Raw genomic sequence first — 25,559 nt, forward strand, 5'->3', positions numbered from 1 at the left:
TCGACGATACAGCGCCCTCTAGAGATCATTTTCAACACGTGTTCATTTGTAAAAATGGCTGCTCCCAGCTTTAAACACTTGACCGATCCAAAATTTGGAAAACCACCGGATAAACAACACCAGGTGAGGTGATTCTCATATTTAGGTATAATGTAAGATATTTTGCGTATTCCTCTGTTCTGTGAAGAGACAGTGATTTCAATATCGACTGTGAAATAGATACGAAGTTACACAGTCGGCACCCACGTGTGTGGATGTAAACTGTAAACAATATGTACTCCGTTATCTGAACTGCAGTGCCAAGCCCGACTATTATGAAAGGAAAACGAAGCCTGTTTGGTGAGTGTTGAAGCTGCTGAACTACATAAAGCACATTCGCGGACAGAGATACCCGAAAGCCTATGAATTATGTCAAAAAAGAGGAGGCGGGGTTAATCCAATGATGGAGGTGTGTTACCTCCAGGCTCCATGATCCCGAGATCCAACTGTTCTGTCAAACTTAGCCCAGCATACGATGTTAAGTGTTCCCGACGTTACTCGCCTCCACCACGTCACTGTGGCGGAGGCGAGTAACGCGTATAACGCCAGGAACACACAGCATAGTATACAGGGCAATGTCTAACTCAGCCCTGCACCCTAGGCTACATCCCCTTACATGTAGCTCTGGATGTAGGGGACCCTTCGTTCCCAGCTATTCATGTACATCACCAGTCGTGCACATTACAGCACCAGCAACACAAACAAGTGCAAGCAGAGCTAGTAGTCGGGTAGCTTTTTTATCAGTGATAGCCAACCTGCTTTAAGATGTAGAGACAGAGCCAAAATCCATAATCTTTACTGTAATAGTCACTTCTAACTGGTGTCACGTCTCTCATGCACTTGTGTAGCTGTGCTTGTGGCGTCTATCGATCATGCTCGAATTAAGGGTCATCGCCACGGAACCGCTGCGAGCCACCTCATAGACTTTTTTGGTAGTTTACTACGACATGAATCGATGTCGTTGATTTAGCTCGCAAAATAATTAGACGTACAAGTCTTTGAATAAATCACTTTATACTCACATTATCATTGACCATTTATGACTCATTCTCTACTCCTTCTAGCTACCTGGACGATAAGAACATGTAGTTTCAACCATTTTCCCATATGCCATCGACGATTTATGAGCGCTGTTTGCCCTTTCACGTTCAATGCACTGAATATGTTGGAGGTCAAAGTTCACATTCGAGCTGAAACCGTTGACAGCTCACCAAAAGACGTTACATGTTGTCACTGTCAAAATACTTGGGTAGGAGTAGAGGATGAGTCATAGATAGTCAGTAATATAGTAGGTACAGGTTGATTTATTCAAAGAGTACCCTATTTCATTATTTTGGTGGCTAAATCAGCCACACCTATCGGTGTCATAGTAAACTGACCAGAAAGGTCTATGAGGTGGCTCGCAGCGGTTCTGTGGCGATGACCCTTGACCTAAGTGCAATCAATAGGTGCCACGAGCACCGCTGTGATCACAGATAGCACTTGTGGTACAACTAGAAATGACCAAAGTGAGAGACATCCCTCTTCACTTTATTTAGATCAGAGTCAGATAACTATTACAATTTCTAGGTGCAACAACCATGGCCCCACAGTCCCTTCACATTGTGTGTACAGGGATTTTGGTGGCCCATAGTCCAAGCTGACTATTTGTCGACCACAGCTATAGAGGGACTGTGACCAAACAAACTCGATCAAAGTACTACAATAATATGAGCTGCAGCTATGTAACAGTGTAGAAGACTACAGACTATTTCATAACCCTTTCTCAGCTGGAAAGTTTTCAAAGCACACCGTCATGGCCATGAGTTTTGAGGCTGCAAATTTGCATATAACGAACAAGGGGTAAAATCAAAGCCTGATCAAGCTTGTTTCACTGTACTATTGACAGAGAAATAAAAAGTCTTTGCTGTCAACAAAAGGCTGTGAAAGTTTCTGGGCAATTCAAATAAATAGGAGTACACTTGACCCAGTCACACCTTGTCCAATACGTGACAGGTCAATTGTCTGCAGGGTCACTTGAGCATACCTACAAATATGATTGACACATAGGCCATCATAAAAAGCAATTGTGCAGTGTTGCTTATGGACACACAGTCATGTTCCATATCTTCTCCTTTGGCAAGTGGGAAAATTTCCTCATTGCAAAACTATCATTGTTCCCAGTCAATATCAGTTTTCATATGTACCACAGGTTTTTCAAATGCATCAAAAGTTGTCTCTTGTGCATGCTTTAGCCTTTAGAGATGCATTGCTAAAGGTTCACAATTGAAGCAGAGTGCTAGTCACCTCATCTTGCCCTCTGGATGTGGTTGATTTATGTAGATTCTGAGCTTCCCTGATACTGTCAGGTTTACTTTTGTACAAATGAATGTAACACTGTCAGACTGAATGAATTTCTATTACATACAGGCTCTTCAGAACCTGACCAAACCACACATAGAATCCTTCAATTACATGTTGAAAGAAGGACTGAAACTAGCCATTCAAGACATACCACCTGTGGAATTTTCCCTGCAGTCTGGACAAAGAGTATCTCTGTCATTTACAGTAAGTTGTGCAAGATTTTATTTTGGTTCAGTCATGGTCTAGTGTTGTGTTCCAAAATTTCATTGCAGTTTTTGTTCATGAACATAAAGCATTACCAAGGAAGAGTTGGTTGATTTGTATCAGCTCTTTGTGTGTGCGTCATAATCTACTATTTTAACTGCAAGTCTGTGCAGTTTCTGAAAATTCAATCTTTTCACCCCTACATTTTGGACTGATCCTATTATCTTCTATGCCAAATTTGGACCTTTATAAACCAGGAAATGGGGATGAAAGGGTGAAAGGCTTTCTGATGCTTCAATCACTTCAAAAATTTTGTAAAAAGTATCCAGTGGTATGAAATAATGGGTTTGGAAGTAATTATTATGCATATTAGAAATACTACGAGAGCTCAGTGTCAATTTGTAATGTATCTGTATCACAACTGTCATATTATTTTTTACAGGATGTATCAGTGGGTGTTCCAGCAGTTGCCCAGGGCAACCTCCATGCCTCAACTTTAAAAGTTTATCCTTCAGAGGTATGTCTACCAGATGTTAATTTTTGGAATGACTTTCTTTTTTATGTCTCGACCTTCATTAATGAAATTTACCCTTGAAGCTTGGTATTGTACAAGTGCAAGCTGTTGTAACAGTTTGGCTGTTTGCAAATGATGTCATTTTTCTCTCATTAATATGCAAAAATAAGTATTTGTGCACATTTTTAGTTTACGCTTTTGGAAATTATGCATGCAAGAATGACGAAAATACATATTGGTAGACGACTGCAGGTGTTACAAAGAAAACTGAAAGATTATATTTATGGCTTGGCTGTGCACAACAGCCACATGTGCAACACTGACAAAGTTGTCCTCATTTCAAGCTCCTGGCAAATTAATATTGGAGACTCTGCTCAGAGTGGCGCCATGGATCAAGCGTAATGCCCAAAACCCTAAGCTGTTTATCCGTTTCACTAAAATGTGCTCGTCAGATCAGTGTATTCAAAACTTTCACTGAATCTTCTCTGCTATTCATACAGTGCAGAGAGAGAGGTAGTACATACAAAGCTAGGTTGAGAGCCTATGTGTGCTGGAAACTAGACGGCCAGGCAGCCAACACTCTGGACATTCAGCTTGGTGAAGTGCCCATCATGGTCAAGGTACGTGCCAATCAAAGTAATCCATAACTCGACGAGAAATACAAAGAGAAATGTGTAAGTTCTACAGTTGTCAAAAAGGTGTTAAAGGCATACAGTCACCTGTAATTTAAATATGCCCATATATGGTCAAAGGGGCATTACTTGGCATTCAAAATGCCCATGTGAGGGCGCTGTTTTTAAAAAGTGGCCACCCACTTCAAATCTATGATTGGTTAGATTTTCTCTTTCCATGGTAACTGTGGCAAAATTAGAACAGGTGACAGTATACCTTTAACGCACAAGAATGAACTTTTGATCACAAACTTCAAGACAAGTAAAAGTAATAAATGTACTTTGCTGTCTGGCCCTGTTCATTCCATAGTAAAGACGAATAATGCACATTTGAAAAATGCATAATATTATATGCATTCGCATTTGATTTCTGTGTCAGTAATTTTAAAAGGATATTGTTTTTCTTTTTTATAGAGTGACCACTGCAATCTTAGTAAGCTGTCACCGGCTGAGCTCATTAAGAAACATGAAGAAGCTGAAGAGATGGGAGGTTACTTTATTGTGAATGGTATTGAGAGAGTTATCAGAATGCTTGTATTGCCCAGGAGAAATTTTGTAAGTAATATAGATTGAGGTACTTTTGCTTGATACTTTGTAAGTTTACGGGGTTACATTCCCCTATTTGAATAAACATCGTATAATTAACTGTCTAGTTTGCCGTAAACTGTAATGGGAACCTCTTTGATGTCCCTTTCCTCACCTAAATATGAAAACAAAGTTTATGTTTATTTCCTAGTTCTTGAAAATACTCTGTAATCTAAATGTAAGTTTTTATGACTTGAACCTGTTCACCTTGAATTTCATGTAAACAGATCCACAATCCGCATTAACAACAATGAATTTAGGCCAAACCAAGGTTGTGATTAGGTCTAGGAGAACTTTCAGCAACCAACATAGAGTTTATAAATCTTACAGCAGTTTCATTTACACATATTTTCAATTTCAACATAGCATATACTCCTTACTTATTGCCTATGACAGTTGTTTTTGTGAATGACTTTCCAAGCCCTTGTAAACATGTACAGTATGGTGCTGTCGAAATGTCAATATATCAGATAGAGCAAGCTTGGTTCATGACTGATAGCACCAAACCCTCACACCCATCACAATTAATTCCATATCAGTATTTGATATTAAAAATGCACAAAATTTAATTTATATTGTTTTTCACATGAAACATAACCAAACTTGGAAACCATCCTTCAACATTCTATTTATCCCTCCATGTCACCAAGGCGATGGCAATATTCCGACCTGCGTGGAAATCGAGAGGAAAACTGTACACAGAATATGGTGTATCCATGAGATGTGTCAAGAATGACCAAAGTGCTATGGTAAGTATATCATGGCTATCGTTCCTTTTTAGTCCCCACGGACACCGTCCGGGGGACTTATAGGTTTGGTCATGTCCGTGCGTCCGTGCGTCCGTGCGTGCGTGCGTGCGTGCGTCCGTTCACGCAGATATCTCAGAGACGCCTGGAGCGATTTCGTTCAAACTTGGTACAAGGATAGTACCCTACCTCATACAGATGCACGTCGATTTGTTTCACAATGCGATCAAATTTGGCCGTGTTAGAGGACTTTTTAGTTTTCACCTCCATAGACTCCCATGTATAAGGCAGTCCATAGACTCCCATGTATAAGGCAGTCCATAGACTCCCATGTATAAGGCAGTCCATAGACTCCCATGTATAAGGCAGTCCATAGAATCCCATGTATAAGGCAGTCCATAGACTCCCATGTATAAGGCAGTCCATAGACTCCCATGTATAAGGCAGTCCATAGACTCCCATGTATAAGGCCAAGAAAAATAAAAATTTAGTTTCTCATCGTATTCATATTATATTGCAAAAAGGATGCAGTTACACAGTTTTTAGTCCCCAAAGATAAAGTCAAGGGGGCTTTTAGATTGGGTCATGTCCGTCCATGAGTCCATCCATGAGTCCATCCGTTCACGCAGATATCTCAGACACTTTGACAAAATGTCACGTGACCTTGGTGACCTTTGACCTCGAATATACATATTTGTCCATAACTCAATAACCACAAGTGCTAAACCTTTCATATATGGTATGATGGGACACCCTATGACACCACATATTGTAGCTCATTAATTATGTGCATATCTAATTTTGAGTGAGCCAATAGAGTTAGAGGTCTGATTTTTTGTATATATGGATAACTTAGCAATAAAATTTTTTTGACAAAATGTCACGTGACCTCGGTGACCTTTGACCTCAAATATACATATTTGTGCATAACTCAGTAACCACAAGTGCTACACCCTTCATATTTGGTATGATGGGACACCTTATGACGCCACATATTGTACCTCATTAATTATGTGCATATCTAATTTTGAGCAAGCAAATAGAGCTAGAGGTCTGATTTTTGGTATATAGGGATAACTTAGCGCTACAATTTTTTTGACAAAATGTCACGTGACCTCGGTGACCTTTGACCTCAAATATACATATTTGTCCATAACTCAGGAACCACAAGTGGTACACCCTTCATATATGGTATGACGGGACACCTTATGACGCCACATATTGTACCTCATCAATTATGCGCATGTCTAATTTTGAGCGAGCCAATAGAGCTAGAGGTCTGATTTTTGGTATATAGGGATAACTTAGCAATACAATTTTTTTGACAAAATGTCATGTGACCTCGGTGACCTTTGACCTCAAATATACATATTTGTCCATAACTCAGTAACCACAAGTGCTACACCCTTCATATATGGTATGACGGGACACCTTATGACGCCACATATTGTACCTCATTAGTTATGTGCATATCTAATTTGAGCAAGCAAATAGAGCTAGAGGTCTGATTTTTGGTATATAGGGATAACTTAGCACTACAATTTTTTTGACAAAATGTCACATGACGTCGATGACCTTTGACCTTAAATATACATATTTGTCCATAACTCAGGAACCACAAGTGGTACACCCTTCATATATGGTATGATGGGAGACCTTATGATGCTTCATACTGTACCTCATTAATTATGCATATATCTAATTCTGAGCAAACCCATAGAGCTGGATGACTGTCATACATATGCACATAGATTGTTCTGTGATACGATCCAATAAGGCCGCCATGTGGCCATTTTATTACGTTTCTTTCATGTCCTGAACTACAGCTCAGACATGTATCAAGCAAATTTATTCAAAAGTATTTTTATCACAGACCTAATGAAGAGGACTCTATCCCTCTCTGAGGACCTGTAATCAAAGTACCCATTACAAGTGGGGACTGTGTCATCAACGATGACTTTTTAGAGAATAACATCATAGCCTTGAACAATATTATGATCTTCCCTTGAATTTGGATTAAAAAACTCTTGTGTACTACTTTGATGTTATGTTGTAGCCGGGCTACCATTGAAGTTTCTCCACTTTGACAACTGACTTCTGTACAATTTGCAATTGCACAATCAGAACCAACACTAAACTTTACTTCAGAACAGAACAGAACAGAACAGAGAACTCATGATGTGGGAGGATACTCCACTTTTGAACTTTTACGGCAATTGTAGCATTCACAGTCACCACTTCAGCTCCTAGCCACTGTAAAGCTGGTGTGATACTCACATAGGTAGATAAGTCATGTAATCTCAATTCTCAGCTTGATTATTTTTAGTACTGTGGTGTTCAACTCACTTCTCACTTCTTTCACCTCTCCCTTGCAGAACATTGTGGTCCATTACCTTAGCAACGGCACAGCCATGTTGTGTTTCACATTCCGCAAAGAACAGTTTTTCATTCCAGTTGTGGTCATCTTAAAGGTGAGACTGTCTGATTAGATAACACTGTGGATATTTCTCCATAGCAGAGGTTCCATCACACAAATCCTTCAAGTGTTAGCTGTTTGTCGTATGTTCGCAGTGAATCTCACAGACAAAATGAGTGCAAGAAATGTTCTTTTCATGAGAAGTATCTGTCATGATCAATAAGTGATGGATCTTCCTGATCTATTAGTTCAGTAGATTTCATAACCTGTTCAACCAATAATTTAAGCATGAAAGCTGCTCATGTGACTCTCTTTGCATCTGTAGATAATGAACATCAAGAATTTCTCGATTCACGATTCATTCAGTGCAGTGTGTTGACAGAAAACATTTCATGTGTGTTTCAGGCTCTGATTGATACCACAGACCAGTATGTCTATCAAGAATTGATAAAGGGAAGAGAAACCAACACATACTATAAGGGGTAGGGTTTCTGTCCGCTTGTCATCACATATCATCTTCTGTATTGATATTTACGATGTTTTATCAAAACCAGTAACCATTGTGAAATATTACAATGCAGGTCATAAAACTGAGACTTTACAGTTCTCAATTATCGATAATTGATAGTATTTTAATACATTCAAACAGTGTGTGTGTAGTGTATCTCTGTCCATAACAATTTCATATTCGCGGCAATATTTGTACTTTTCTAGCAGCAAACATGTCAAATGATGGTTTCCGTCATATAAATTTTCATCATATATACATTTCATTGATAAATTGCATCACAATAAGTATGACATGATTGCAAATAACTTGAGCATTTGTTTCTCCAGAAGGTGTGTCACAAATGCTTGCACTTTTACTCCCTTTGTCAAAACCAGTACAAATTATATCAAAAGAGAGAGCTTGATATCTAAAATGGTAACAGCATTTAACCTTCAGCCATCATGCAGTTGTTACTTTCTATAATGAGATACTACAAAGTGTTATGCTGATACAGTGCAACGACTTGACAAGATTCAACTTACTTGAGTATATTGTATCTTTTGTTCTTTGATGAAAATGATAAATTAATTGAACATACTGGTGTTTTGCCTGGAATGATATGCTGTCCAACAATATGGCAGGTCCAACGGGTACTATTGAAGGGTTTCTCTTTATTATTGGTTTAGTGTGTTCCAGATATTTTCACGAATTTGCACCCATTCTTGAAAACAGATGCATCACTGCCATGTTACGTCAGGCACAGAACCAGGGTCTCACTTCAAGGGCCAGTATCCTACGTTTTCTCGGTGAGACATTCCGTGTCAAGTTAGGGTTGGCTGAGTGGTACAGTGATGTGGAGGCAGGACAGTATCTCATGAAACAGTGCATCTGCACCCATCTCAGCGATGACTCGGACAAGTTCAACACCATAGTGTAAGTATCAGTGTATCTGCTGCTCTAATATATCATCAATTGTCACTCTTGAAAATTGGCAGACACATAGTTCACATGAATTGAAAGGTTTTCTTGAAGATCCTGTAGCTATCTAATATATTCTCTGTCCCTAACCATAATTACTCCCTAGGTTACTAGTAATTAATGTGAAATGCTGTCTGGATCCACTGATCTGCACTTGTGCAGTCAATTTAGCCATAGTGCAAAATGTTCTACCGTATCCATGTGTACAACTTAACTCAAAAGTCTGAGTGGCCTGTCAAACATATTATCCAAACCTTGTGTTTGCAGTTTTACATATTTGTATTTTTATTGCAAGTTTTGCTGTGCTCTTATCGTACTTGTTTGTATTTTGCTTTCAGTTCCATGGTGCGCAAGTTATTTTCATTTGCCAGAGGAGAATGTGCAGCAGATAACACTGATAGTCCCATGAACCAGGAAGTACTTCTTGGAGGTCACCTGTACCTCATGTACTTAAAGGTAACATTTTTGAATTTTATGACCATGATCAATGTACAGTATTTTAAAACCCTACACAACCAAAGTTATGGGGCAGCGTGCTGTATCTCAGAAGCTTTTGGCCTATTGGTTGGCTTAAACTTGTTGTCATTATTGAATATTTTTCCAAGCAGCTAATCAGTCACGTGATAACCATAGTTTCAGACTCCTTAAGTGGCTATAACCTTCAGAGCTACTGCATATCAGCATATATTTGGGACAACCCTATCGTTTTCCATGGCCAAAAAAAAGGGGGTGTAACGGGTTCCTTGCAAAGAAACAATCACCTTATTAACTTCATACTAGACTGTCTGAGCAAATGTCTCGTTTAATCTTTAACCACCTATTTTAACCTTCTGACTACCTCTAATGCCAGAAATTTCCAGCGTCCCAGTGACTTACTATATACCTTTAGTGCTGGAAAATTCCTGCAATATCCTGTACGTGTACACAGTATGTTTTGTACAGCAATTTTACCACATTGCAGTAGTCAAAGGGTTAAAATTTGATAATTGATTGGCTTTGCTTTCATAGTTTTTATAAAGAGGAATAAATTTTGATGACATATCATCAATTTACCATCATGCTTGTATTTCCTTAAAAACAGTATTCTGAAAGTTTCTTTGTAAGAGGAAACTCGGTGTTTGTTTTATAGTTTGTTATCAACCACCCTAAAAATGAACCATGCTTACTAAGTAAGATTGCTTGAATGTAACTTATTTCATATCATTTCAGGAAAAATTAGGAAACTGGTTGTTGTCGTTGAGGTACATAATTGAGAGGCTTTCCAGTAATGCTTCACAAACATTTGAACTTAATGCCAGTAAGTTTCTTTGGTCAACTTAAAACTCATTCCATGTTGGTATTCAAATTTTGATGTGTATTTTTTTTTGCTGTCAATGTGGAAATCTCAGTTTGTACATTGTCAGCCAACTTCTCTCAGTGAAGACAAACACCTGTCTTTCAGGAATTCACAAATTGTAAATTCATGAGAAAAGTTAGGAGGCATAATGAAAGTGTCACCACTCATCTATGACTTGTGGTAACAATGTCATTACGTCACATGCTTTTTCCTTCACTGAATGAAGAAAATTATTACGGAATAATATCTACTTATTACCACATTGCTGTGTTGTTTTCAGATTCTGGTCAAGTTTGTACAAAAAGCTTACATGTAAAAAACTCAACATAATGTTGTTAAAAAGATTTGACCACTCTGAGACCTGTAAAGATACATAAATATTTCCACTGACCTGTACCAATACCACATAAGCTTGATGAGTTGTACAGATTTGACCCGATAGCCATGCTGTATCCCACACTATCACTTCAGTGTCTGTCACAGTGATCACTTGGGTACTGTGATTTTGAATAACTTGACCCGTAAAGGGCTAAACCTTCCACAATCCTCTGAAATACTTAGAAAATTTATGTGTATACAAGCCTTTTCCTCACTGTGGGACTAGTTTATAGTTACCAGACATGCTGAATTTTCAATGAACTTTCCAGTCAAACTATCTTTCCACAGGTTCCTTTGAAACGGACAAAGTAATTCTCTTTTGAGCTTTTTTCATGAATTTTGTTTGATATAACAAGTAGTGTGCGTCAATTGACTTCTTGAGTCATGCTGAAATACTGGCCATCCGTGCACAACCTCAACTCTGCTTGCAGCCAGACAAGATTAATCATTGAGTGAAACGTTTATGGTCTGTACCAAAAAATCGAGTTCCACACACAACTATGGCTGAGCATACACTGTTACAAAAGTTTGGACCTCATTCAAGCTTTTGTAATGAAATCTTAATTGGTGATGCATTTCATATAAATAAAGAAAAGCAGCTTTCCCTTACATTGTAGCAATGTATATTTGTCATAGGAAAAACAAATCAGAATAGGAAAAATCCATTTTGCCTAGAGCTAGAGGTCACCTGTTTGCTTTCAGCAAAGGGGTAATTTTTGACACTTTTGCAGTTTTATGTAGTATCGTTATTCTGTACACTAAAGTGACTTTATTCCATGTTGTCTTGATTTCACAAAACGGTCCAAAAAGGGCGACTTTGTCCTTTGAATGTGATTTGGTCATCCATACATTGCATATTTGTAGTCTGAATATTGATGACTATGTTTGAAAGGTCAAAATTACATTTACTGTTAGTATTGGTTTTGAATTTGAGTTTCCATATTTTCATAATGTCATTGGTACAAAAGAGACATACAACAACATTTTTATTTACAAAAAAAAATGATTTATTAGTACAGCTATTGTCAACTTTTCAGTCTTTCACGATGCTGTTTTTTGTCCTTGCCAGCTGTCATAAACTCAGCAAGCAGGAAGACCATTAGCATATCACATTCTATGGAGTATCTGATAGCAACCGGTAACCTTCAATCAAAGACTGGTCTTGGGCTCATGCAGGTAGGTGCTGACATATCCAGTTTGGAAACAAAGTCATCTCATAAATGTTAAAACCCTCCTCTATAGGAAATTAGAATTTATATTTTGTGCAAATGTATCAGAAAGACTTAACCATGCTGGAAGTAGTTTACAAGTGTCTGTAACTTAGGGTGTCCATTCAAGATTACATTTTACGAGCTTACCTCCCATAACCCCCATCTCAACGTTTTACCTGAATCTGATACCTTAGGACCCTTGTGTGGAGGAGATTTTGTCATTTGTCACTCATTATGGCAGAAAATAGCTATATCAAAAAACAAAAAATTTGAAAGATTTTTACAAAATTTCATATCATCATGTCTTGTGCATCATAAATTCATTGTGCACTGAAATGAAGGATATTTATTGAAAATACGATTACCAGAAATACAGATTAAAAAATTAAAGCAGACAAAATGACTAATAGGAACTTACAAAAATATTCCTTTTCCTAGTGTGTTGTCATGCCTATAGTGATATTCATAGTTTTTAGCTCACATTTGGTGTACCAATGTGAGGTTATCGTATAAGCTGAATCAGTCATTTGCATCTGATTTGCATGTCTGTATGTTTTAATGATCATGGTAATTACAGATTTTTCAAATTTTGTAATGTAGAAGTTTTGTTTTGTTTTGTTTCAGGCAACCGGTCTGACGGTAGTTGCTGATAAACTCAATTTCTGGCGCTACGTGTCCCACTTCCGTTGCATTCACAGGGGTGCCTTCTTTGCAGAAATGAGGACGACATCTGTGCGGAAACTGCTTCCCGAGGCATGGGGTAAGGCCTGTTCTTTAGTGAATACCTGTGCTGATGGATGCTTTGAAGCTCAAGTGGCAATAACTTTTTGTGTCTTTCAAGTATTTTGTATTTTGTCTCATTCTGTCCATAAAATATAATGTATTGTTCATCATGCTAAACCATGTCCAAATGCCAACTTTTTAACACTGTTAAGCTATTTATATGTAATGCGCAATATTGTCAGTGACAGGTGTCAGTTATAGCAATTGTCCCTTTTTGACAGAAATTGTTCTGCATTTAATACTAATAATATGTGATTTTCATATTTCAAGGTTTTCTTTGTCCAGTACACACTCCTGATGGTGCACCGTGTGGGCTTCTCAACCACATGACAGCCGCTTGTCAGGTGAGGCTATGATCAGTGCAATGATATTTGTCTTGCTGTCATGAAGTCAAGCTTGAAAGTTTGTTGCTGACTGGTAGTAAAAATATGGACAAAAAATCCCATTTTCTGAAATTTTAGGCACACAGAAATAAATGATTAACCCATATTCAATTTATTTAGACGCGACAATAGTCTTTTTAAATACACTTTTCTGCATTGTTGACGCAGAAAAATTTTGTGGCACTCAGGTTTTAAACATCCCTAACTGTATAAGGAAACATAGGCTTTACACTCCTTTGAAGTATTTTTCAATCAAGTTTGTTTCACTATCCAAACAGAATAGCTGTAATGCGCTGCCAATTTCCAACACTTAGATGTGCAAAGTAACAGAGAAAAGTACTTTCAATCATAGTGTGCAATTGTTCTTTCCAAAAGTCAGCTGAAACTTGCTGTTTGTCTGTTCAACATTTGTTACAGGTGGTGAATGTTCAACCGCTGACAGCACATTTGAATAGGCTGCTTTGTAGCTTAGGTATGACCTCATTAGAAAGTCCACCACCTACCAGTGCCTCTCTCTGCTACGAAGTCGTCTTGGATGGGTGTGTCCTTGGCCGGGTTTCCAAGGAGACTGCATCAGAGTTTGTGGATAAACTGAGGCTATTGAAGGTGAAAGGTGAACAAAGGGTGAGTATATTCAGTTTGCAGTGACTCATGAAACATTGTAGAAAGAGCCTAAATTGAAAGGATTGTCTGTTGAGGGCGCTGTACATGATGTTTTGTTGTTGAATCCCAGGAGCAGGGATAGGATAGAAATAGCAATGAGGAATGGAAATGGAAACCACTCTGTGGATCGCTAAAAACCTGCAATGGACAGGAAAAGTCCTATAGTTGACAACTCGATCCCACCACATACCCTGCGAAGCCCGATAGTTGACCAATAGATTGTGTCAAGCGGCCACACAAATGTATTTTTTAAGATGGGAAAACCTGCTTGCTGCACAAATTTCATGTGAAAAACTTCTTTTAAATCAAGAATCCTATGCCTCAAGTGTGCCCTGTCCAAATGAAAAAATGTTTTGAGAATATCCATATTAAGTTTCTTTTAAAAATTCTGTCGTGCTGTGAAGAAAATTGAAGTCTTATGTAAGATATCAAATTTTTGTCTCCAAGTGGTCCATTGCTCTGTGAAAGTACCGGTATGACTGATCGTAAGATAAGACAGCAGATGATTTTAAGACAAGGTCTGCATGTTTCAACACCGTATTCAACAGGTGCATTGTGAGACAGAACGTGGCCAAACTCAACATTTAATATTGTAATACATGCCAGTATGGTGTACAGAAACCTTGAATGACACTTTCCCACTTCATCAGGTACCGTCGGCAATGGAGATTATCCTAGTACCCATGACTGGTAAAGCCAGTCAGTATCCAGGGATTTATTTGTTCACAACACCGGCAAGGCTGATGAGACCTGTGCTCAACCTAGTGACAAACACAACAGAGATGATTGGTACATTTGAACAGGTAAGTGCTTGGAAGAGTTGGAAATTTCAGAAAGCTGCTCAACTGATTATCTCCTGATGAGGCACTTCAAGCAGAATCCTGATATTGTACATGGCATTTTATAGTGATCAGCCATTTTCCTGACCTTTTTTATGACCTTACATCATGGTACTTTTATTGGTATTAAATTGCTACTTCATTTGGAGATACCATATTAAAGTGAAGTTCACACGGCATTACCAGTGTAACTCAGTTTCATGCAAAAACTTTGCATTTTCCTCTCATTGAAATGTTGAATTTTAAGGACTACCTGTCAACAAGATGACCACTATGGTAGGTTGTGTTGGAGCCATGAAAATACTCTATTTTAGTTGTTACACTTTGGAAGCTAACTCATACTGCCAAAAGGAGTGGCACTTGATAAAAGTGTTGTGTAGTTCAATTCAGTCATCTGTCATATACATTTTGCACCTAAATATTGATAGAACTAAAAGTGAGTGAAAAGTTTGCAGATGTGGCTCTGATTTGTTGTGATACTATAAAATGAGTACAGATTGTGCTATTATGGTTAGGAAAAATTATCTGGATGACTTATCACATTATGTCTGTTTTACTTGTTGGTATCATGTGTGATCCAGAACGAGGTAATGTAAAGCATTTGAATATACCGGTATTATGGTTTCAAAATCAAAGTGAACCCAAATGACTTTTTGAAGTTTTCTATCAATTTGTTCAAAGGTGTACATGAATATTGCAGTCAATCCACATGAGATCCATGAAGGGGTAAGTATTATCACACGCAAATGTGAGAAAAAAGAAATGAGAAAAAGAGAATTTCTAATAAAATACAGAGATTCATGTATTTGATGTAGCTGTTTTAACCCTTCTACCCCAATTTCCCGGTATAGAGACCCAACTTTGCGGTGCAAAACAATGGGAATGGGTCATTCCATGGTCATGACAGGGTTAATGCTTCCAGGGCATTGCTTTTGTGGCAATCAGTTAGGCATATTCTGTAAAAGTTCCATTAGCCATAAATTTTGATGTGTGCTGCTCAAAAATGTTGCAATATTGCTTGTTATTGTATGGTGTTCAGTATTTTTCATTTTTGCCAAATCAATTTTAGTCAGGACAAGATTTCATTTGTATACAATGATATTCAATAGTGTACATACAGTGGTGTTTTAACAAGGTTAATCAATTAATTAAATGGGGGGGGGGAAGATATGTCTTTTATGGAGCAAAAGTAATGAAAATGTTATCAAACTACAGTTGCTATTGCCCCTGTAATTAAACCTATGTCTGTCAACTGCATTTTTTTTATTTTCAGTTGACAACACACATGGAGTTGAATGAAAACAGTCTATTAAGTGCTGTTGCCAGTCTTACTCCATTCTCAGATTTCAATCAGAGTCCACGTAACATGTACCAGTGTCAGGTAACTGTAGACATTCATCTTCTGGTGAAGTAATCATTCCATAGCAAGTACAACGGTAAATAGCCTCTTTGTGAGATTGCTGAATGAACTGGGAATTACATTAATGGAATAATCTGGCTATTTGATTTTAAAAACTTAGACAAATCAAAAAACTAGACCATTCAGGTTTTATCATATGGTGCATCTACGTGACTGACTAGTACATCATCATTAAGTGAATCTTGTTTCTAACACAGCTTGATAAACAATATGATAATTTTGGTCTGTTTTCTTACTCATGTGGCATGTTGTCACACAGAAAAATGGCGTCGTTAAACAGAGATCTACTACGGTTTCAAATGTGACAGTTGCATCACAGGTTGAAAATACTTGTGAAGCAGACATCAAAAACCAACATATCCTAAAATTCATGCATATAACCTTGACCTGTGACCTTTAATCTATCTAATCAGCAGCAAACAATGCCCAAATGTGCCATTATACATGTTGCATTTTCTACTCAAAAACTGAAATCAGTTGGAGTTGCGTGCATACCAGGTGACCTTTGACCTAAATACAGAGGGCCCCAGTTTCAAAAAGCACCAGTACTCAAACCTGGAAGTTTGCCAAAATAATTAAATTAGCAATCATGGTATGACTGTACTTTACAACTTTACCAATCTTCATTGGAAATCTTCAATGCAGCATTTTTATCACATTTTTACAAGTAAATTTTTTACATTTTTCCAGATGGGAAAGCAGACAATGGGTACCCCAGTATATACTTACCAGCACAGAACAGACAATAAACTTTACAGACTACAAACGCCTCAGAGTCCCATAGTGAGAACAGAATCATATGATCACTATAGCTTTGATCATTACCCAGTGGGGACCAATGCTGTGGTTGCTGTTATCTCATACACGGTGAGTTTCTGTCAAAGATTTGAGATTTGATTACATTTTTGGAGGATACCGTCACACTGTATATTGTAAGAGAGCAAATTAGCCTGGAGCAAGTATGACATAATACTGGAACAAGTATTTTGTGAATACCAAGCTAGACAAAATCTCATACTATTTTACTATTTTTATGCTTCTAGTTTCACTTGCATGCTACATAGTATGTGAAAAAAAATGAGATTAAGTAAAAATACCAATTACTGTATTGAGAAATGCTGTGTGCTAGATAACTTTCATCAGCTAGGCAATGGACTTGTGCAATTCCTTACTGAAATGACGTCCCTTGTTGTGAGGATTTGTAAATATAGTGATTATAACAGCTTGTACAGGTCATTAGCATGTCTGACCTCTCTACATCTGATTACATATCAGCGTTGGGCCATAAGCATATATGACATATTTGTCTATTACATAGTTGTGGGAAATCATTGATAACTGCACACCTGACATATAGTAGTACTTCTGTTTACCAACACAATGAATCAAGCCATTCTTTTTCTCACAAGCCAATTCTGGCCCATAGTACAAATATTGTCTTGATTGGTTTCCAGGGTTACGACATGGAAGATGCCATGATTCTCAACAAGGCATCCTACGAGAGGGGTTTTGCACACGGCACTATTTACAAGACAGAGGAAGTGGATCTGAAGAAAGTGACTGGTGATAAAAGCAAGAGGGTTTCGCATGTCTTTGGTGAGATTTTAATGCTGACGTCTGGGATTTTCCACGCAAAGACCTAACTCAATACGGGAAAACAATGTAGTTAGCCAACTTAAAGAATTTCAAGAAAATTTTGAATCTCAAATGGTGAATTTTCAGAAACTTAAAATTTCATTCCGAATTTTTTTTTGACCAATTGATTCATTTTGAGAACAGGTCAAAGGAATCTCAATGGTATCTTTGAATTTGTCATCCTCAATGGTATCTTTGAATTTCCATTTCTAAATTTTACCACTAAGAGTTTTCAATCTAAGGAAAAAATTTACTTATGGAGTGTTTACAAAAGTCATTTAGGATCTTCTTGGTACCTCTGTACAATTGTAACTCATCTTTTTTCCCTGAGATGGCTAACCTTTAGGATCTTACTGTTTTACATGGATGTTCGAAATGAGCCAGTAGTGTACTGGTTATTAAATATATGGTCTTGATAACTTCATTTTCAGGTTGCCTGCCTGATGATAGAAGAACTCAAGGTCGCCTTGACATTGATGGTTTCCCTCCTGTTGGAGCAGTTCTGCACCCGGATGATCCGCTGTGTGGGTAAGAGACATCTCATAGCGTTCATAATGGTTTGTTAGTTTCTTGCATTCTGTACACCTTTGTATGCAGTGTGATGCCTTGCAAATGTTACTACAGTTGTACGACAGGGTTTGCCCTAACTTAGGTGGCTTCTCTGCCATGGAATGTACTTGGAAGTAGTATTACATGTCATAATGATAAAGTCATATCAAGGAAATCTGACCGTGCAAACTCTCTTATGACCACTGAGGTCCTTCAGAAAGAACTGACCAATCTACATGTACATCTTGACATTAATGTGACCTCTGAAGAAAGTGAACAACATTAGAGAATGTTGACACTTCTGCACAGCTCGCAAATATTGAAGTGCCCTGTAACTTCTTCAAAATGTAGGTGATTTAACAGCTGACTCGAACATTTGGCATGTTATCAAAAATATGGCTGAAGTTATGCATGGCATTATAGTCTAAAGATTGTGAAAAATCATTTCAAGCCAGAGTTCATTTAAGGTAGAATGTGCCTCTGGGACAGATTGTTGAACTCTCAAATTTTTAAAATAGTCTTTTGACCGACCACTTGTTTGGGATCATTTTGAAGCTTATGGAGTGAATAAAATTTTCACTTGCTTGGTTTTGTGAAAATCAGGAATTTTATTTTTTCCATGGAGATAACGCAGGGGTGGCAGCCATTTTGAATTTGAAATATCGGTAAATGTTGGAAATGTGTTTCTCTGTACCAAAATTTTAGAGAGAATAATTAAAAGTTTGATTGAGGACAGTTTGAGCAAAAGTTTAAGTCTTTGATTTTTGAGGCGCAAACCATCTTAAAGACGCCCATTGGTTATAAATACCGGATTACATGAAAGGACGCTCATTATGCAAAGAGACGCCGTGCGAGTAGCTTGAACTGAGAGCTCCAAAGATTGCGGGTTTTTGCGTGTTTTTTAAGAAAATTTATGAAATACGATTGCTCTACAGCAGGGTAAATACCTGATCAATACATAACGACTCCATATTTTTCAAACCGATAAGTTTTCGGGACAATTTTAGTGAGTAATTGTGCGTGGCCAGTGAGAACGTCGACCCAGGGGACGCCGATTGGGATTTGAATACCACTGTCAATCAACCCTTGTGCAAAGTAAGACACGAGTCAGCTGGATGTGTACCTAATGTCGATTAGCATTCGCCTTATCTGCTAACGGTGACTAAAAATAAATAAAATATGTGTCAAGATTTCCAGTATCGAAAGACGTGCGCAATAGTTTCTTCACAGTTCTGCAACTTTTTTACGTACCCGCCGCATTTCTAGAGATAAAAAACGCGATCAGACGACATTCAAGTCGATTACATCTTGGTAAGCGTGGACACGGTCCCTCCACAAAACGTGCCGTGAAGAAGAAAATGTATTATTGATTTCTCTAATGCTGGAAAGTTCGATGGCCCTGAAAAGGGCCGGCCGTTTGGTTTGGTTTTGTGGCTTGTACCGTACACCCAACGATGGCAAATGTGTATGGTATGCCGGGCAAATTTGGATAATACGATCGGACGACAGAAGTCACGCAAATGGCATATCAATTTTCTTCTTGTGACGAGTACGTCATCAGCCTGCATCAGATGCTGTTTTCGGGCCAAAAATCGCTCATCACACCAAGCGTGTGTCCGGTCAAGAATATCCCAATACTTCCGACAGAGTCGGAGTCAGATAAACGCGTTGTCATTGTCAAACTCATGATGCTAAACTCAGAATGACAAATCAAGAAATGTTCAATACCCCGGCACAGAGGTGTGAAGGGGTACGGTATCTGTGTATAGTTTCCAATTATGGAGTGTCGTTTGTACCTCCATGAGTCTACTAATAAACCATAGGCCCCCGAGAAAAACGAGGGTCTATGAATAAACCAAATATTTATTTGACAATGGAGCTAAAAAAGGACTATTTGACTTCCTCTGTTTCGTTCCGTCATCACTTCGAGCGAACGTATCCACGTGAGCAAGTGCCATCGATACCAGTTCCGCTGCATATCGACCGAAGTTCATTACGTCTTAGAAATTTACGAGATTTCCTGTCCGAGTTTTCAAAATGCATCTGATTTTTGTACTTTTTTGGTTCCAATGCAAACGAAGTCTCGCAAAACAAACTGGCAAATAATGTAATACACGATAATCTGGACTTGTTTTCTGACTTCCGACCGTCATCTTGGCCTCATAAAAGTTGTACGTTGGCTGGTTGAGTACGTCGGGGTCACGGTTCAGTCTTCAGAAAATACTCATTTTATATTATTTCGACATCGATGTGTCCCAATTTAATAAAACATTAGTTCTAAGAATTTGAGAGATTCGAACGATGCAGATCGTGTCTTTTTGCATACCAGTATATTGACTTGTAATTTTGTGGATCGAGGCATAGCATAGACAGTAGAGGGGGCAAGATGGCCGAGGACACTGTCGCATCCAGGGCCAAGCGACACGCTGCTAGAATCGAACGCACCAAGTATGGTGGAAAGACCTCATGCCAAAATGTACGTACTCTGACGTGCTCATCGACGTTCGACGTGAATTTATGTTTGTAAATCTACTAATATAGCGGCGTTTGACGCAAAACAATGACATCGATACTATGTTGACAGGGTGGAGTACCCACTAATGCGCGATCCTGGGATTGAGAACGGCGGCTTTAAGAGAACATGCAAGAGTTTTCATTTCCTATATGTGAACTAGTCACATTGTCATTGTCTTCAGAATATTACTCCTAAGAATACATGACATAGCTTCAAAATTTCTCTCTAGGAATAGATGACATCCATGTGGATATAAAATACAAGATACGCAGTACCTGAATATTCACGTTGAAAAGAAATCATTACCATAAAATGTTAATACCAAAACAGGCTCATTAATAAAATTGGCATAGATAAATACTTATCCATTGCACATTTTACACTAATTACATGATGGTTTGCTTACTTTCTGTTATTTCCTAAATCTTTACCAGATATAAAAACTATCATACCTCCCAGTGTATACTAATCAGCACAGAACAGACAATAAACTTACAGACTACAACAGAACAAGGAGTCATCCAAAGTATTAATATGGTAGAATTTAACTCAAAATTGCATTATTTGTAACAAGTGTAATTTTTTTTCCAGATATATTAACATTGAGACCGGAGAATCTCGTACAATCACTTTCCGACACCATGAAGTTGCAGTTGTGGATAATATCAAACTATGCGGTGATGATCTTGGAAACCAAGAATGTCAGAAGGCCTACATCATCCTCAGAATCCAGGTCTGTTTAGTCAGGTCATCTAACGTGATGTCAGGGTGTTTGCATATTCAGATTGTAATGTTATATTTTGGTATTCCTTGTGTGACAGAGTTAATGTATCCTTTTAGCGTTATCCCCAGATTTCACCCACTATATTGATTCTGTCATTCTTTGGCAAAGGAACATGGCACCAACTCACAATCAGCAGTTGTCTATCAAAGAAGGAAAATAATTTTTCCATTTCAACTTGTGAATGTAGGTAAAATAACAGATAGGTATGAAAAAAAAGCACAAAAAACTGTATCTGCTCTCTTCTAGTATTTTGTAAATTTCTTGATATGATTTGATGCTAGTATGAGCATTCAGATTCTACAACATGGGTGTTTCTTTCAAGGAATAGTAAGCTTTCAATTTATTTGCACCGCTAAGAGGTTAGTTGTCATAAACTTTCTTTGTATATGATTATGGTCAAAAGACATGTGTGCGTGTGATTTTTTTTGTTCACAGAGAAATCCAACCATTGGTGACAAGTTCTCAAGTCGACACGGTCAGAAAGGTGTGTGCAGTCAGCTATGGCCAGCTGAAAACATGCCTTTCACGGAAAGTGGGATGACGCCAGATATTATCTTTAATCCCCACGGCTTTCCCTCACGAATGACAATAGGTAGGTTGAACCAGCAACAGATCATCTTCCATTGAAATTTGTATTTGTGCCACTTGAAGAAAGACATCATGAGAAAGTTTTGAAAAGTGAAGAAAATAAATAGCACAGTTACAGGAAAACCAGAAATGTAGCATCAATATACAACTTGTGTTGTACATACATGTACAAGTTCTTCTTCTTCTGTTCAGTTTTCAGTCCATCATATAACTATTTTTTATTACATTGTAACAATCCAGATATTAACAGGCAAAAACTGGAAAATGTCATAAGACTTCATGAAACCCATTATCAATCAAAGTGATGTGTTGAGACAAAGCTCAAATTTTTGTTATTTGTTTACTTACACTTTTCTTTCTCACCTTTTTCTTTTATTCTTTCATTCCAGGAATGATGATTGAAAGCATGGCTGGAAAATCTGGATCTTTACACGGTCTCCGCCATGATGGTACTCCATTTACATTCTCTGAAGACAGACCTGCCATTGACTACTTTGGTAAACTTCTCAAGGAAGGTTAGTGCAGTGGTGTTTTGTGTCAGTGCAATAAGAAAAAGGTTTGGTGGACATCTCAATTTGTTATGCCCTTGAAATGCAGCCTGGAAAAAATCTTCAGTTGTAGAGAAGTATATCTTGTTAGCAGTGGCAAACCTAACAGCAAAATTGCATGATGTAAACAAATTTAATTTTCATAAGGTCCACAGTGCACACAGCAGTATAGGTCTGACTGTCAGTCTGGTAGATTTAATAAACAGAAAGCAAAATTTTGACATTAATGGACTTAGATATACTCTGTTTGCTTAAAATAACAAGTTTGGTCTGCAGTAAATGTAAATGTAGAACTCAAAAAGTTACTCTTTTCTCAGGAACCTGGATTTAGAAATATCAACAGATACTTCACAGTAACTGGATCACAAGAGGATGTGTTGTGGATATCCCCAATGTAGCACAGCTGGCATCAACAGCACATTCTCTCTCTTTTTGCATTGGCAAGCAATCCAAGCTAAAATTTGACTCATTTCCACCCCACAGCTGGTTACAATTACTACGGCAATGAACGTATGTACAGTGGTGTTGATGGTAGGGAGTTAGAGGCGGACATCTTTGTTGGTGTTGTCTACTATCAGAGACTCAGACATATGGTGGAAGACAAGTTTCAGGTGAGTATCTTTGACCATTAAACCCTTGCCTCATCAGCCTTTGGTGCATCTCTATTGTTTACAAGAGGATAATTGGACCTAGGTACTTGGCAATGGGGGTGAAAGGGTTAAGTAGTCCTCAATCAGATGCTCAGGGTGTTTTCCATTGTAAATTAATAGAAACTCATCCTCGAAAAGGAAAGTTGAATTTGTCATGTGGCTGTGAGTGAATCAAATATTCTACAATCTTGTGAGTATTCTTTAAATGAGATATCATATAAAACCAAAAAAGAAGACGGCTTTCGAAAGACATTAAGTGTCAATAAGAAATATCGAGTGAAATGTGTAAACTCTGCATGTAATATCATAGATTTAAAACGTAGTCTGAAGCAGAGGACCCCTTGGAGAAACGGTTAGCCAGTTTGTGATCAGCTGGTGTTATTTCTGTTGTATTGAGATATAAACAGTACTTATTGGGATGGGAAAGCTCACACAAACAACACCAGACATTCTCTAATTTGAAATGTTCTTGTGAAACCCCCTTGCTGTTCTTTACTTCTCCACAGGTGCGTACAACTGGTCCCATTGATATTCTGACTCATCAGCCAGTGAAAGGAAGGAAACGAGCTGGCGGGATACGATTCGGTGAAATGGAACGTGATGCCCTTCTTTCACACGGCACATCATTTCTGTTGCAAGACAGACTTGTGAACTGTTCCGACAACTCGGTGGTAGGCCTCTTTTATTTTGCAAGATGTCTCTGTTGTGTGTCTTTGTCAGGCTCAGGATGTATACCAATGGTTGCCAAATTATTTTCAAACAGTTTGCAAATTGTTATTCATTTGCAATTTGAAGGGGGGAAATTCAAAGATGTATTCCCTATCATAAATGAAAAGAATTTTCTGTAAAAATAACAACAAAAGTTATGCATTGTCTGACAAAAATGAACACACTGTGTATATATCAAAATTTTCCGTGTTATTATATTTACTGCTGGCTAATTCTGAATTAAAAATATTCTGTTTATGATTATTAAAAAATCTCATAGAGCTAACATTTTTCATATGTTACAGTTTCTTTAATCATTATCTGTCCTGAAGGAATAGTGTCTTGTTAATCCCAAACCATATTTCTATAGAGCAATAGGAACTACTCAAATAGCAGGCTCCAAATAGGTTGCGTATTTTATATGTTGCCTTTGTAAAAGTGAGACTCGGGGTAGTATGCACTTTGAAAGTGAAAGACTTCAACTTTTGCTCAAATTTTCCTCTGTGAAACTCAAAATCAGTCTTATACCAAATCAAGAATAAAATCAGGGGTCACTGGGCAAAGTTTGGTACAAGAGAAACAAATTATGGAATATTTACCAATATTTGAAATTCAAAATGGCCACCATCGCTGCGTCGACTCTATGGGGAAAGTAAATTTTTTTTCAAAAAAACTGAAATTTTTTCTTACTTCAAGAACTTGAACATGACCCCCACCCACAAGTAGTAGATCAGAAAATTGTAAAATTTTTAGAGTCCAAATATTTGTCCCAAAGGTGCATTCTATCTGAAACAATTCTTAGAGAAGGATAGTAGTACAATAAATTGTCTTTTTATCATACCTTCCTCATTTTTCTTTCCCTAGACCCAACTGTGTACCAAATGTGGCAGTCTACAGGGTATAATACAACACAAGAAATCTGTAATACTTGAAGGAGGTTCTTCAAATTCGTCATCTCAATGGTACTGCAGGATATGCCAGTCGTCTGATCACATCCAGATCATCTCAGTGCCTTACGTGTTCAGATACTTACTTGCTGAATTGGCTGCTATGAACATAAAGACAACATTGGATGTAAACTGATTGTAAATGTTTTTTCTGTTTCATCATCGCACACCACTGTGCTTATCCAATGTCAGTGTTGGGAACATGTACATCCAGAAAGTGTGTGGTGGCTATGAACTTTGTGCCTGGACTTGTTGCCAAGGCTACCAGTCTGATGTCAACAGCAGAACTACAAATGCTTGGATTACTTTCCTTACAACAGCTACAAAAATTCAACGTTAGATCAGAAAGAAAATAAAAACATGACAAATAAAGCTGGATCCAACACTTCTACATGAAACTATTCAAAAATGTCATGTAACAACCGTGTGAAAAAATAATATCATAACCCTTCCGTGGGCATTGAGTTATCTTGCAGCACATTGCCACAGCCTCTGTTGGAAGGCCAATGGCTGCCTGTCCACAGGCACAATTGTCATGTTTGGCTGGCTATAATATATGTATAACAGCAATAAAGAAATAATCTCTAACTACACTGATGTGGCAGTGATTAGTTTATGACTTCTGTAGTGGCAATA

The 25,559-nt window shown here is 37.9% G+C and overlaps 1 protein-coding gene across 1 annotated transcript; it reads left to right on the forward strand.

Moving 5' to 3' along the window:
• Positions 1-25,506, forward strand: LOC139128249 (DNA-directed RNA polymerase I subunit RPA2-like). Its single transcript, XM_070694064.1, has 27 exons — positions 1-123; positions 2,449-2,586; positions 3,029-3,103; positions 3,601-3,720; positions 4,186-4,326; positions 5,007-5,105; positions 7,478-7,573; positions 7,924-8,000; positions 8,741-8,941; positions 9,325-9,442; positions 10,196-10,283; positions 11,770-11,876; positions 12,536-12,671; positions 12,965-13,038; positions 13,495-13,701; positions 14,391-14,543; positions 15,261-15,305; positions 15,853-15,960; positions 16,690-16,866; positions 17,454-17,595; positions 18,066-18,162; positions 21,290-21,431; positions 21,918-22,074; positions 22,460-22,585; positions 23,102-23,229; positions 23,775-23,939; positions 24,841-25,506. The coding sequence occupies exons 1-27, from the start codon at positions 55-57 to the stop codon at positions 25,057-25,059; spliced, it is 3,405 nt and encodes a 1,134-aa protein (XP_070550165.1). The 5' UTR covers positions 1-54; the 3' UTR covers positions 25,060-25,506.
• The last annotated feature ends 53 nt before the right edge of the window (positions 25,507-25,559 follow it).

Source organism: Ptychodera flava, unplaced genomic scaffold, assembly GCF_041260155.1.
Source record: "Ptychodera flava strain L36383 unplaced genomic scaffold, AS_Pfla_20210202 Scaffold_46__1_contigs__length_1169225_pilon, whole genome shotgun sequence".
NCBI classification, from domain to species: Eukaryota; Metazoa; Hemichordata; class Enteropneusta; family Ptychoderidae; genus Ptychodera; species Ptychodera flava.

Coding starts and splice junctions, on each gene's coding strand:
- LOC139128249 (XM_070694064.1), top strand. CDS start 55: ATGGCTGCTCCCAGCTTTAAACACTTGACCGATCCAAAATTTGGAAAA. Junction 21,432..21,917: donor ACATCATCCTCAGAATCCAG/GTCTGTTTAGTC, acceptor TTTTGTTCACAG/AGAAATCCAACCATTGGTGA. Junction 22,586..23,101: donor TGGTAAACTTCTCAAGGAAG/GTTAGTGCAGTG, acceptor TCCACCCCACAG/CTGGTTACAATTACTACGGC.